The sequence below is a fragment of the Rhineura floridana genome, chromosome 6 (genome assembly GCF_030035675.1).
Source record: "Rhineura floridana isolate rRhiFlo1 chromosome 6, rRhiFlo1.hap2, whole genome shotgun sequence".
NCBI classification, from domain to species: Eukaryota; Metazoa; Chordata; class Lepidosauria; order Squamata; family Rhineuridae; genus Rhineura; species Rhineura floridana.
The window spans coordinates 127,591,063-127,606,873 of NC_084485.1; the positions used below are offsets into that span (position 1 = coordinate 127,591,063).

Here is a 15,811-nt window from a genome sequence, read left to right on the forward strand (position 1 = left end):
AGTCATGAAATGTGAGTTCTGGAGGTCACTTTAACCCAAGCCCTTTTTCTGCACCAGCCCTTCTCTTGTGGGGAGAATCTGCAGTCCTTCTCCTCTAAGGGAAGGCATTGTTGACCTGGCAATGGCAGCAGGTTCATTGAAGTTGATGGACTCCACACTGAGGTAGATGAGAACTTCTCTCTTCAATTTGTGATGTCACCGGTCCTGTGCCCAAAGTCCCAGTGCCTCTCCGTCACTGTCTGTCTGGCATCAAAGTCAGCAGAAGGGCTCATGACAACAGTTTATTGTTTTTGAGATGTAAATACCTCCCACCCCTACCTCTGGCCCTTCTATTTTTGCCTGTGCTGATGTGCTGAAGAAGCAGAAATGGGAGTTGGCCTGAACTTGAGATATAAGAACAAGCTTTTCCTGCTGGGGTGTTTCCAAACATCCTTTTTTTTTTTTTTGCATGTCCACTATATTTTGCATTGCTGAACCTGGAATGCATTGCTTTTCTCAGTGTTGTGCTGCATTTTCTGAGCTTTCAAAATGTTCTGGTAAATGTAATACTACTTCTTTTGTGTGGGATGTGGTTGTGTGAGTCGAGGTGCCCATTGGAAACATGTCTGGAGAGACCAAAGCTCAGTGGCAGAATACATGGGGTACTATTCTATCAACTGATTCCGTCAGGGCAAGGATTTCCACTCTATTATTATTACATGTATATCCCATCTTTCCTCCAAGAAGCTCAAGGTGGCATACACGGTTCTCCTTCTTCTCCATTTTATCCTCATATCAACCCTGTTAGGTAGGTTAGGCTAAGCAACAGAACTTCCCCCCTGTCCTCCCACTGCAGCCCTCCTCAATCTGCTCTGGATTTTCCTCCAACCATCTAGAACAGATTCAGGGAGGGCACATGGCATGTACAGGAAGGGGGGATTCCACTGTGCAAGACTCCAGGTTCAATCGATGGCATTTCCAGTTAAAAAAAGGATCAGGTAGGTGGCGATGGGAAGGAACTCTGCTCGGGAGGCCACAGAGCTGCTGCCAGAAGATGGGACTTAAAAATAAATAAATTAGTGTTCTCTTGCTATTAGGGATGGGCAACAAATTCAGTTCACATTTCAAGCTGAATCTATCAAATTCGCCTTTCTGAAACAATATGAGAAACAAAACACAGCCATCCTTTCAAATTTGCGCTTATTCAAATTCTGCAATGCAGTTCAGCAACCAAACTATGTTTATAAAAATGCAAATAGTAGGGGGAAATGAATGTATCAGTGAAAATAACATACAAAAATACATTACATGAGAAGAAATTGTTTGCAAAAATGTGTACATTAGTCAAAACTGCCCACAAAAAAGGGTTTATTAGGAGGATTTAGCACTAAAATGCTGGAGTTTTCATGAGGATTTTTTTAAAAAATGCAAATTGCTGCAGAAATATGAAGAACTGAATTTAAGATTGGAGAAACTGAGAGATCCAAAACTGACAGATCTTTCCATCCCTACTTGCTATATAACTCCCCGTTCAACCACACTTAGAAGACTGTGTACAGTTGTGATTGTCACACTTCAAAAAGGCTATTGTAGAGTCAGAAACGGTACTTAAAAGGGCAACTAAAATGATAAAGTGGATGGAGCAACACCCCTATGAGGAAAAGTTTCAGTGTTTGGGGCTTTTCAGTTTAGAAAAAAGGAGAGTGAAAGGGGGGCATACAAGAGGTGTGTAAAATTGTGTATGGTGTGCATAAAGTGGATAGCGAGGTTTTCCCCTTCTCTCATACTACTAGAACCAAGGGTCATTCCAGATGAATGTTAGGAAATTCAGGACAGACAAAAGGAAATACTTCTTCATACTGACATAGCACGTAGTTAAACAATATAATTTGCATATAATTTGCAATCATAAGATGTAGTGATGGCCACCAACCTGGGCAACTTTTAAAGGATATTCAACAAAGCTATCAGTGGCTACTAGTCATCACCTCCAGCATCAGAGGTGGTATGCCTCTAAATACCAATTGCTATGGATCATGAATGCTATTGAGTTGATGTCCCACTTGTGGGCTTCCTATAGGCATCTGGTTAGTAACTGTGAGAACAAAATGGGCCTTTGGTTTGATCCAGCAGGGGTCTTCTAATGTTCTTATACTGGAGAATTTAAGTGTGTGTTTGTTTTTAATAGCAGCTTATCTACTCTCTTTAGGATTGCCTTTAATGGAAGCATGACAAGCAGAAATTACACAGGAGAAGCTTCTCCAGTCACTTGATCTCCTGGTATTGCCTGTTAATTTCTGCATCTTAGGCTGCTATTAAAGTCACAGAAGCAAGGTCATTTAAAAAAAATGGCAACCTTAACTTCCACTCCTCTGCAGCAATGCTCTGCCATTTTGTGAACCTTATATATACTGTAATTTAGTCCTGTATGAAATAGGGTTGCCAGGTTCAGGGCCTGAGACTGATCCTGTATCTTTAGGAGAAGAGAAAGTCAGCCAAGTGCAGGTGTTCTTGCAACACTGTAATAGAAAAAACCACAAGGCGGAATTCTCTCTTCCCCCTGCACAACTTTTAAAGATACAGAAGTCCTCTTGGAGGCCGGGCCTGGCAACCAAGAGTTCTTCTGTATCTTTAAAAGTTGTGCAGGGGGAAGGGAGAATTCCACCTTGTAGCTTTTCCCATTACAGTGTTGCAAGAACACCTGCACTTGGCTGACTTTCTCTTCTAAAGATACAGGATCAGTCTCAGGCCCTAAGCCTGGCAACCCTAGTATGAAATCATATTTTAGACTACAGTAACAGCAAGGCAATAGTTATTGACAATAGATATCATTAACACAGCAAGGAAACCACCTGCATCCATCTGTTACATAAGAAGACCATAGCTCAGTGGTAGAGCACAATCTTTGCATGCAGGCGGTCCTAGGCTAACTCCCAGGCACTAGGAAATAACCCTGTCCCAAACCCTGGATAACTGCTACCAATCAGTGTAGACAATACTGGCTTATTTATTACATTTCTATCCCACCTTGACTTCCAAGGTGTACATTCCCTTCCAATTTTTCCTCACAACAGCCCTGTGAGGTAGGTAAGGCTAAGAGGCAGTGAGTGACTGGCCCAAGCTCACCCAGTGAGTTTCATAGCTGGGTGGAGATTTGAATACTGGTCTGCCAGGTCCTAGTCCAGCATTCTAACCGCTATATCACACTGGCTCTCAACTATACCCCAGTTATATATATATTGGCTATTTGAATCGGATGAACACAGTTTCGGTAATAACAAAATGAAATAAACCCAACCAACAATATACGACTGAAGAGGAAAAAGTAATTATACATTTTGCTACCTCAGTGGATAAATGAAGAATGGACACAACCTTGTTTCATTCTTTATATCTAGGTTACCATCCTTCTTTCTGCTATCTTCCTCCGCCCTCTTTAGCAGGGCCCTGTTTCAGAGTTTCATTTCTAGAGAACAATTTCCCCAGCAGTTTCCTTAAGGCTTTATAGTTAATTTCCAAAGGTGTTTATCCCCATCCCCATCTCCTTTCAAAACAGCACCCCATTATTTGGTCATTGTTTGGCAACTACAGGGTATAATTAAACCAGAAGTACAAGCCTTCTCCGTGGTATTTTATAGTTTGTAGTAATACTACTGTTTTAATTAGTTCTTTCAAAGAGGCAAGTGCAGATAAAATTTTCTTATTTCACTCAATATGGGCTGAAAGTTGGAAAAAAGAATAGGGATAGAAAATTATAATGTATAACTTTAACAATAAATACTATTATTGCTGAACCAAGGTCCATAGATTTGAACCTATGCATAGAATAATGTGTTATTACTAATAACAACAATATATACCATTTTATGGTATAAGGGGATACAGTACATCCATGCTTTAGTGACCAGGTGTGCAAAAGTCCTTCTTTGGGCCTTTTCAAAATGGCTGCCATCACATGGGTTCTGTAGTCTGAACAGCTGTATGCTAACCATCTGTCTTCTAAGAAACCATCACGGGAAAGAGGGGGGAATACTCAACAACTGCCCTCATCCCTGTTTCCGGGGCCCCCCATCAATCAGGTTTTAGCAATCAGTATCCAATAAGATGACAAGAGGTTGGGGTTATTGATAGACATTTAGACATGGGCAAAGCATGAATGATGTCCTGCTTCTGGGTGAGTCAAACTCACTACCTCCTGGTAAAGAGCCTTGTTTAGCATTTCAGTTTGGGAATGCCAGGAGAAGATTTATTTACTTATTTATTTATTGTACTTATATACCGCCCCATAGCCGAAGCTCTCTGGGCGGTTTACAGTAACTAAAAACATTAAAACAAATATACAAATTTAAAACACATCTTTTAAAAACAATTTAAAAATTTAAAACAATTTAACAATTTAACAATTTTAAAACAATGAAACAAGATTGGTTTCATTGTCTAAATTTTACAGACTCTATAAAAGAAATGCCGCAATATGCATACCAGTTAAGACGCTTTGCAAGCTCCAAAAATGGAATTAGGTACAATAAAATGGTAGCTAGTCATATTGAGCTAGCCCCTATATGTTGGATTCACCTGGGCCTCAAAGGTAGCTTCCAATGGCAAGTGTGTGGGTACACTTCCTTATGCCTGGTTGCATGCTACAGCACTGATTTGTTGTGAACACAAGAAGCTACTAATGTAGAACAATGTGCCACTCGAATCTTGGTGTCATTGCCTTTATCCTCTTGATGGCCCCTTCTAAAGTTGTTATTTTCTTTCATATGCACAGATTGTTTATCTCATTGCTACTTCCGGGTGGAGGATCTGTTAAAAATGTTCCTGAGTGCTTCCTACATCTCCCAACCAGACTTTTTCTTTCATCCTTTCTTTAGCCTGTAGGCACACGTCTTTAAATCCAGTTCATTTGCAGAAACTCCAAAGCTATGTGACTATTCAATAGGGTTTCTTCACTTCCTTGTGTTAGGTGGCAGCCTCCCAGATTACACAGTTTGAAACATCAGCTTTCCTTCAATCCTCTGGCGCTGTTCTTTGGTTTTCATTATAGCTTTGTCAGAGACAACACTGCCTTTCTGAACTGTTTTCCAAAGCACACAATTGTTTTAATTTCAAAAACATGGTTAGGACTAAGGACTTAATTGTTAATTTCTTATTTTAAAAAGTATTTCTTTTTGCTTGTTCTCCATCACATTACTGTTTGTCATTCTGCTGCTTTTTCTGACCTCTTTTCTCCACTAGATTCTCAGAATTCCCTTCCCAGACTTATCCTAAGGAATATTTCCTTCAGAATCTATTCTGATCCCAGAATATCAGCTTGACATAAATCCAGGTTCCTAGACTTTTTCTGTAGAGGACTCAAAAAGAAGCAGGCACGCTCCCAGACCTTCATGTTCGTATACCTAGATTCAGTGAAAAGGTTACTGTAGGTACAGGGATGATACCAAAACCACTCTCCTCACAGCAAATGATCTGTAACCACTTTGATTTACCACTTGTTTATCATGGGGGAGATAAACTATGAGTTTGGCTTTGGATATAATGCTAAACCAAATCTTGGCTTAGCTCTGAGTAGAGATATGATGACTCGGAAAAAAACCAGGAAAGTTTGGAAAAAACAAGTTTTTTCTGCCCCCCCTCCAGATTTTCCCATCTTGTTTTTCCTAAAAAAATTGGGTGGAAATGGGGGACTGTTTTTTCTCAAAATTTTAAGCTTTTTTTCAAGTCTTCACCTCTCTAGCCCTAAGTAGTGCAGCAGCAGGATGAGGGAGGAGAAAAGGTGCCACAATTCTTGCTGTGAGTACCTGAACATTTGTGCATTCATGCTTAGCTATGTTTTGACTTAGCATTATGTGGTAACTGTGTGAGTGTGTTGTTTAGAACTGCTCACTACGCAGCTCACCAACACATTAAATATATATCTACATTAGGGATGGAGGAGAAATTGGATTCAATTCACATTTAAAGCCAAATCTATCAAGTATGCACTTTCCAAAACAGCATTACAGCCAAAACACAGCCATCCTTCAAAATTTGCACTTACCCAAATTTTGCTATGTAGTTCTCCAACCAATGTTTACACAAATGCATATATCAGGGGAAAGCAGGCATAAAAATGAATATATTAATGAAAATAACACAGAAATGCATGGCATGAGGATAAAGTGCCTACACAAATGTGTACATTAATCAAACCTGCATACAAAAAGATGTTTATTAGGAGAAATTTGCTCTAAAATACTGAATATCACAATGATTTTTTTTTAAAAAAAATGCAAATTGCTGCAGAAATGTGGAGAACTGAATTTAGCATTCAAAAAATTAGAAAGGGAGAGAACTGAAATTGACAGAGCCTTCCATCCCTAATCTATATTACATTATTAACCTGAGATGTGTAGTTCTCTAAATTGGGCTACAGTTCTGGCACATACACACACAAAACCCCACCCTCATCATCCTCCAATATTAAGGAACACTAACTCACCTTTCAGGTAAGAGGAAGTTCTAAAAATGGAGAATTTCCCTGGAACAACCATTTGCTCCCCCGAAGCCCAATCCCTTCTTCAGGTTGACTTTTTTTGGTGGCAAATATCAGAGTAGACAAAACCTTTTTCTGTTGCAAGATTCAGCCTAGGAACCGTTTCTCAGCAATTTCATTCTGGGTTTCTCTCGGCGTTCCTGCTTCTTGGAGAAACATTCAGGTGAGGAGTCTTTCTTCAGGTATTTCCTTCAAGGGTTACTCCCAGCCTTCCTACTCTTTAGCTAGTGCTCCCTCACCTCCTCTCCCAAGCGGTTCTCTTCTTATACAGCAATCTGTCTCTTCTTCCATCTCCCACCTTGGAATTTTCAGGTTTGCTTTGGAAGGAGGCAAACATTTTTTCTGCTTGTGCTTAAAGAGAGCACAAACGGCAGCCAAAACTTTTCAAGTGGGATATATAGTGGAGCTCACACTTTCCAGCATACATCATCTGGTGAAACTTGGATTAATCAAGTTGTGGGACCCAGTGGGAGCCTAAATATCATTGTACTTGGATTTTTGAGGGGTTGAGCAACTGAGGACAAGAGATACTGGCTCAGTTTATTTTCGGTAAAAAAGGAATACTAGTGAGCTTCTTCACATAATAGAAGGGAACCAAGGTCCATTTTGAAGAGGTAAGGTTTGTAAAGAATATTACTTATCAAAAGTGCAACATGCATAATAAAAATATTATCATTACTAATTTGATTATAATTAATGCAACAACTGAATATAACCAAGTTGTTTACTTTTATTACCATTAACATTTCATTGTATTAAAAGTTATGTGTTCATGTTTGTCAACAATCATTCCACCATCTTGTTACAAATAGCTTTCTTCTCTTTCTTCAGATGGAGATGTATTCCTTCTTTGTAGTCATTTTTTGTGCTGGATTCATGCCCAAGGCCCTTGGATTTCCTCTTAGTGATGTTTCAATAGATTGTTCCTCCATGTTACCAAATCGTGGAGGTGGACCACAGACATCTACCCCACCCTATGTCATCTCTGTATCATTTGATAAATATGATCCAGGAAATGAAATACAAGGTAAATTGCATAAACCTCCCAATGATATGAGTGAGAGATGGCCAATGGATAGGGATAGTGCATTTTAAGGCAAGCCCACCTAACTCACACGTCCAAAACAACACAAGAACCAAAACGCAACCATTGTTCAAAATTCATACTTCTCCAAACTTTGCAGTGCAGTTCTTTAGCCAAGCAATGTGTGCAAAAATGCATACATTAGGGTAAAGTGAACGTATAAATGCATATATCAGTGGGGGGGAAACAGACAAAAATGCACTATATTCAGGAAAATTGCTTTGCAAAAATATGTATATTAAGGAAAATTGTATACGAAAATGTGTGTATTAGAAGAAATCCACACTAAAACTGTGATGAATTTTCTTGAGGACTTAAAAAAATCACAAACTGATGAAGAAATATGGAGAGCTGAACTTAAGACTGGAAAAATGAGAAACCAAAATTGAAAATTGCCCATCCCCACCAATGGTTAACCTATGGGCAGGTCCATGGATCTCTGAAACAAATTATTTTGTCCCCTGTGGCCCTATCAAAGTTTAGTTAAGTTGTGATTCCAGTTTCCCCACAGTGTCACTGATTACAAGACATAAGAGAAATGCTTTCAAGCTGTAAGTAAGAGATAAGGGTAGCTTTTTAATTTTAATGCTATGCCTGTTTGGATTTTACACGCATTACCCAGGCTATGCCTGTTTGCATGAATTCCCTAATTAACAGAGCAGTCCAACTCAGAGGAACCTGGCATAAGTGGTGCCAAAGCTAGAGAAGCCAGCATAAAGTTCTGCCACATCCAATTACCATTCAGGAGCTTCTAGGTTGGCTGAATTCTGGTTCAGCAGGCAGAGCTACATGCAGGGACCAGAAAGTAAAAGCATGCTTTCCCAAATACCCCTACTGGGGAGTAAGCTGGATCCAGCAAGTTATTTCAGAGAGGTAATGGTGGGGCTGGCTGGTGAGCCTGGGCCCGATCTGTGTGGATTGAGCCCTCTCCATTGACTTCTATTGTATTAATTTTCTTAGACTGATCTTTTTCCTGGCTCAACTTTTGCCTGAATTGGGATCCGTGGGAGTGCTCCAAAAATGAGTTGGATATGGCCTAAGTCCGCTCACCTCGGCCCCTCCCCTGACACCACCCCAACATACCCCCAGAATGCCCCTTTTCAGGATTTAGATTGGTCTTGGTTGAGCCAGTTGAGTCCTAGCTGAGCTGGGCTGAGGGGCTTACACCAGGTTAGGTTGGCTCAGCTGGGACCCAGCCGGCTCAGCTGTAGATCCACCGCATCCAACTCCCCTCAGCCCAGCATAAATACGAGTTGGATTGCACCCTAGGAAGCTGCTACTATTACATTGTTGTGCCATTCTTTTCTTATAGAGCCAGCCCTTCTTTGAGATCAGCTTATATAATAAAATATATTTCTGTCCCCTGGATCGTAGTCTAGAGACTGTATGCTGCAATTCCACAATTCAGAAAAAACACAAAATTTGAGCTTCCTCCTTGGTGTTTAAATATGAACTTGAAAAAGCAAGTTGTACTATGCACAATGCAAATATTAACTGATGTGAGTAGTCTGTTCTTGAGAGCAGTGTTACATTGAAGAAACATACTCACAGAATACACACTGGGAATGAGAACATACCAGCTTACAGAAGCTATTTAGGGTTTACAGTATTGTTATTCACTGTCTGCGTGTCATTTATCCTCGCTTTATTAGTGCTGCAATCACTCAGTCAGTAAAGTTCTTGATTGAGACAAGTCCCCTGTGCCAAAATGAAAGACCAAAGAGCTCATAGGGAAAGGCTCTGATGTGTATTCTAACTCATGATACAAAATTTATCTGTTGGTTTTCCCTAGTGGTTCTAGAAGGAACCTCGCCATCTGGATTTAAAGCATTTATGGTACAGGCTCGAGAAATTAATGGAAATGTTCCTGTGGGCATGTTTCGCATCGTAGATCCAAGCACACAAGGTTTCGCATGTGCCAGTGTTCCGGTATGTGCTAATTTGATATGAAAATTTACTTAATGTGTGGTGCCAGTGTGGTGTTATTTAGCCTTATAACAGGATGTATCCATACTTTTTTTTAAAGTGAAGATATATCTGTCTTTCACTTTTTTTTTCAGAATTCAGCAGCAATTCACGCAAATACCAGTATAAAGCACAAAATTACAACTACTTGGGTTGCTCCTCAGGAGACTAAAAAGATCCGGCTTATGTAAGTTGTGAAGCTCTTGTGAAATATGTATTAAGGAACTTTAGCTCTTCTTTCAGAAATGTCCATTTTGAAATAATCTGAAAAAACATTAAGGTAGTGTGTTTGGTCATGTATTTAGAATTCACATATGTTCATGCTGGCAGGGACATAGAATCATAGAATAGTAGAGATGGAAGGGGCCTATAAGGCCATTGAGTCCAATACCCTGCTCATGTTATTGAGCAGCTGAATGTCTTTGAGGAGGATTTTTTTCTCCTTGGGTAAAAGCTGGTAGTTGGGAGTCAAATAATGGGCTGAACAGATGAATAAGGCCAAAAGATTGTGCTGTATACCAGGGATGAGGAACCTGTGGCCCTCCAGTTATTGGACTACAGCTCTCATAATCCTTGGCCATGCTAGCAAGGTCTCTGGGAGTTGGAGTCCAACAACATCTGGAGAACCACAGGCTCCCCATCCCTACCACATACACAGGCTGTTCTGGACTTCTTGGAGATTCTGAATCCCAAAGGGAACAATGGCTTCAGTTTAATAGCCTGGCAATTAAAAGTCAATGGTCTTGTTTAAATTCTTTGTTCATCTTTTTGTGTTCTTGTTGAAAGTGATTTGCTAAATGATTCTGCACTGAAAAGTGTGATGCAAATAACCGTGAGAGAAAATGTTGTGTGTTTGATGGTGCTTTTAAAAATTGTTTTACTTTATTTATGTGCTGCCTTTCCACATTATGTATCTTGTTATGAATAGTCTTAATTTTTCATTTTTCCTCCCAGGGCAACTTTTGTTCAGGATGATGATACCTATTGGGTTGGCGTTCATAGCAAAACTCTCTCACCCAGGCATTCAGAAATCGTGAATACTTCTGAAACCTACAGTGATTCAATGACAACCAATACCTCAGACATAGTCAGTGATTTTGTAACATCTGTGGTTTCTGACCTCATCGGTGATTATAATGCTAATTCTAACCACGAAGATGTTGATTTCAATACCCTCCTTGCTGTGTCTGAAGCAGAGTATGAACCTGAGACACCTGTTGATTCTGAGGAGAACCAAGACCCAAGAAAAAATGCCACAGCAAGAAGCAAGAGGAAGGTATTTGTGAATCACTGATTACAAAACTGATTACAAACCAAATGTGTATTTATTAAGGGGGGAAATGGGAATTCAAATGAATGTTACAAGTGCATGTTTTTCAAATATTTGACTAATAATTGTGTACACCTCTCAGGTGCATATGTGAATAGGGCCTGTCATTATGTGTCCCGTCCAGAGCCGAAAGAATGAGGCTGGAGTGTGTGTGCAAGTAAATCTTGTTTTATTAGAGTAATGGAGACATCAAAGGCATTGCACTTCATAGGAAACCCTACGCTAACTCACTAGAGTCCCTAACTATACTCTAGACATGCTCTGCAGCGTGTGAAGGAAGTTGACTCAACGACCCCCCACTGGGAGCGGCAGGCTTATATAGGAAATGTTTTCGAGCGTAATCTCTGACTCCTTCGTAATTCCTGTCTTTGCCCTGTCCGTTTCTCGCGGCGACGGGAACGAGGAGACAGGGGACGCGCATCCAACAGCTCATCTGAAGACACCTGCTCCCGAGCAACGGGCTCGAGGTCAGGGGGCGGTGCCACACTGGAATCCTCCTGGGAACTGCTTGGTAAAGGAGGAGCTGGCACTGACTCTGAAGCTTCCCCCCACAAGTCCTCTGCATCAACTGGGGGCGGTGCGCTCGGCTCCTCGGAAAGGGCGTTACTCGTGGGAACTGGCTGGAGAGCAGGCTGCCCCCCTCCCGCACGATCCTGCTCAGACACAACAATCCCCAACTCTGCTTCTTCTGGCTGCGGAGGTGCCTGAAACTCATGCCTCCCCCCTTCCTGTCCCTTCTGAGTTGGCTGCAGCGCAACATTATGTGCCCTTAGCAGCATGGTTTCCTCTTCTGCATGTTGCTTCCCACATCACTCCAGTAACATAAAATGTGTTGGAGAGTCTCTGGAAGGGGGTCATTTATTCTGAATTAGGTGCTGGTGTGTCAAATCTCCCCTAAGGCTGCAGCTCTGGAACAGGCAGTAACCAAAGCCATACTCCTATTCTACGTGGCTTCTCTAGCACATGTTTTATTGGAGCAGCATAGAAAGCAGCCACGTCGAAGTGGCTGCATTTTAGGAACTGGTAACATTAGGACTGTAGAACTTTAATTGGAGTTGATTTCAAACATCCACTTTGTCCACCTTTCAAATTATGTGTATTGTGTATACCATGGAGTAAGGATGGGGAGAAATTAATTCATTTCATATTTTAATGTGAACCTACCAAAGTGCACTATGCAAATAAAAACACAGCACTCTTTCAAAATTTGCAGTTCTCTGAATTTTGCAATGCAGCCCTCCAACCAAAGAATGCATACAAAAATCTATATATAACTGAAAAGTGCACATATGAATGTGTATATTAGTGAAAAGAATATTTCAAAATGCATTCTATTAGATGGAAATTGCTTGTAAAAATGTAATTATTAGACAAACGTGGGCATATTAGAATAAATGCATGTGAAAGTACAAAAAATTTGCATGCAGACTTTTAAAAAGTTGCAAATGTATGTGGAAATGTGGCAAACCAAACTTAAGACTGGGAAAATGAGAAACAGAGAGAAAGTATCCCCACAAATGAATGTGTGTGTGTTCATGTGTGCATGTATGCTAGGGATGGAAAGATCTGTCAGTTTCAGTTCTCTCAGTTTCTTATTTTTCCAATCTTAAATTCAGTTCTCCACATTTGTGCAACAATTTGCATTCTTTTTAATCCTCATGAAAATTCTCCAGCATTTCAGTGTGAATTTCTCCTAATAATTTTTGTAGGGAGTTTTGACTAATGTACACATTTTCGCAAGCTGTTTCTCATCATATAATACATTTTTGCATGTTACTTTCACTCATATATTCATTTTTATGCACATGTTCCCCTAATATATGCATTTTTTTAAACATTGGTTGGTTGGTGAACTTCATTGTAACATTTGAATAAGTGCGAATTTTGAAGGATGCCTGTGTTTCAGTTCTCATATTGCTTCAGAAAGTGTATGTACATCACCTTCTGGAGGACACCCATTACACTGTGAATATTCCTATCCTAGTTATGCATGTGTGTGCATTTGTGTATGTGGGGGGTATTTGTTCTGTAAGAACTGCTAAATGCAACAGCAGCATGGTATGTTCCTGTTAACGGATTAAAAGGTGGGATAAAAATATCTCAAATAAATACATAAAGGTAAAGGTGTCCCCGCACTTGTAGTGCGAGTCGTTTCCAACTCTTAAGGTGACGTCTTGCGACATTTACTAGGCAGACCGTATATATGGGGTGGGATTGCCAGTTCCTTCCCCGGCCTTTCTTTACCCCCCAGCATATGCTGGGTACTCATTTTACCAACCACGGATGGATGGAAGGCTGAGTGGACCTTGACCCCTTTTACTGGAGATTCGACTTTCATTGGAATCGAACTCCAGCCGTGAGCAGAGCTTTCGGCTGCGTTACCGCCGCTTACCACTCTGCGCCACGGAGGATCTGAGTGTACATACATAAATACATACATAATGGAATTTCACACAGGAGTGCTATCTCTGTTGGCATCCATGTGGTTATGGCAAACCTGTTCTGGTGCTTGGTAGTTAACCAGTGATTGCAATATCATCTACTGGTTTGGCTCCCATTGGTACATAATTGTCTGGACTGACAAGTGACTGGTGATGCATAAAGACTCATCAATTGATTCTGGCTGTTTCACGTGCTGCCATAATGAAGGGATAATAATAGTAATCATGCTGAAAATGTAGTAAGTAGATCCACCCTTGCAGAATCATCAGGTATCTCTTCCTGAACTTGTAACATATTATTAGATTAATAGTTTCTACTGTACAAAACAGTAACTCTTTTCTGTTTTCTTTTCAGTCAGTTGTGACAGTAAATGTAAATTGTGGTGAGGTAAGAACCTTTTAAATAACATTCCTCAAAGTTTCCCTCATTAAGTTTTTAATTACTTGCTTGCTTGTTTGTTTACTAACAAAATTTCTATGTCACTCCATAAAATAAAGTTCTCTGGGTGATTTACAATAAAAATATTAAAACAATTGAAATATAAAATCAGATGATACCATATAATGAAAACAAAACCCACCACAACCCCAAAGTTGAAACCCAGATTTAAAAATGGAGAGGGTCAGCTGCATAAATTATTTAAAACACCGGGAGAACAGAAACAGTGCCACCTGGTGTCAAAAAGGAGGGCACCCAGTGAACCTCTCTGGAAAGTTTGTTCCATAATTGGGGTACCACCATCTGGTGTACCAATGCATGTATTGTGGGATCATTGCATAAGACAGACCAGCATGCACCTGTGTTGTCCTTCTAAAACAGTAGGAGAGCCCACAGTGCTGGAATTAATTGAGTCTTATCTTTACTTGGTGTGGACAAACCTGCCTGTCTACACCAGAAAAGACAAGTATTTGTAATGATGAAGATAATGGCTTGTCTGGCTTCACTTGACAGAAGGCTATAACATGGTTTGACTGGAGTAACATGGGTGGGGAGAGAACAGTGCTTCATTGCACCTATCTGACCATCCTGGTACTGGAAATGTATAAGGAATAGGCAGAGTCCCTTCGACATTACCCGAGGAACAGTCCTACCATGAGGCAAAGTGAGGCAATTGCCTCAGATAGCAGATGGGGGGAGGGGAGCAGCATTTGACTAGACTAGTTTGCTGTCCTCAGGTGCCATAGAGCATGCTATACTATTGCCAGTTTTGATGCAACATTCAAGTGCCAGGTCTAGTTGGCGAGTGCATGGGGTGCCATCTTGTTCTTTGCTTCAGGCAGCAAAATGTCATAGGCCAAGCTGTGTTACTGTTATGGGTGAATGGGAGTTGCAGTATATGTCTCTCCTATGCCACTTCCTGGCCATGAGGAAGGAGCCCATGATGTAGCTCTTTCTCATACTAGCCTAAGAGGGTGATTCTGGTAAGAAAACGGACCATTTTGTGGGCTCCTCCCATATGCTCCATATCTTCCAACATTAACAGCATCAAAAGGCATGCACTGCGATGACTTCCATGCCACAAATGTAAGACCAAAAGAGACCCAAAGAGATATGGCTGACAATCCCTGGGATGAAAGGCCTGGGTTTTTGACATAAAAGCAAAAACCAGGGGAGGAAAGTATTTCATCTTAGGCTATTGGGTACTAGATCATGTGAAGAAGAACTGAACATCTCACAAATAGGCATATTAAAAAGTACCCACTGTACCTCTCACTTTATAATCCAGTCTAGTCTAGAAGTTTTTATTTTATTTGTTGTTATTATTTCCTGCCCTTCCTCCCAGTATGAGCCCAGGGCAGCAAACAAAAACACTAAAAACACCATAAAACATTATAAAATAGACATTAAAATATATTATTTAATGTTTTATTGGGCAAATGTCCCCTTTATCACAGTTAAAGGGTGGAAAACTGAAGAGAACAAGTCAATTCCAGTGGCAAAGGATGTCAAAATTTAAAACAGCCAGGTCTTGTACTCTCTCCCAGCCTTTTCTAAACAAAAAGCTCAAATGTATTTTTTAAAATTAGAAGTATATTTTCAAAGTTCTTAAAAACAACAACTATTGATGTATTTTATTTTTTGTCAGGCTGGAGCCTTACAGTCAAGCAGTGGTGGTTGTGTCAAGGTAAGCATAATTTCCCCAAAATCTCCTGCTTTCCTTCGAGATATAACAAGCATATGCATATTTGTCTTATATTTTTAAAAATTACTTACTACACGTGTGTGTTATTAATTGAGACAGATTTTTGGTCAGTAATTTTTGATCAGGGTAGTTCCTTTGCATAAAATTATCCAGTGGTATTTGGTGACCAATTTTCTAGTAAGTTCTGCAAATGTCTTCCTATGTTCATCCAAATAATAGAGAGCCACCTTGACTTCTTTTGTCTTTTGTTCTTAATGACTGCTTAAAAGGTGCATTCAACAAATCACTTGTCAAAGATTCTAGAAAGGCTTTTTAACTAGTCTCACCTTTTAA

At 40.2% G+C, this 15,811-nt stretch overlaps 1 protein-coding gene across 2 annotated transcripts in view; it reads left to right on the forward strand.

Moving 5' to 3' along the window:
- The window catches only part of LOC133387927 (cysteine proteinase 4-like), a 39,562-nt gene that overhangs the window by 1,254 nt on the left and 22,497 nt on the right, over positions 1–15,811 (forward strand). For both annotated transcript variants that reach the window (XM_061633788.1, XM_061633789.1), the window contains exons 2-7: positions 7,346–7,541; positions 9,391–9,527; positions 9,659–9,750; positions 10,518–10,839; positions 13,690–13,722; positions 15,422–15,460. In XM_061633788.1, coding sequence (XP_061489772.1) covers positions 7,346–7,541; positions 9,391–9,527; positions 9,659–9,750; positions 10,518–10,839; positions 13,690–13,722; positions 15,422–15,460 — 819 coding nt within the window. The remainder of the gene's footprint in view (positions 1–7,345; positions 7,542–9,390; positions 9,528–9,658; positions 9,751–10,517; positions 10,840–13,689; positions 13,723–15,421; positions 15,461–15,811) is intronic.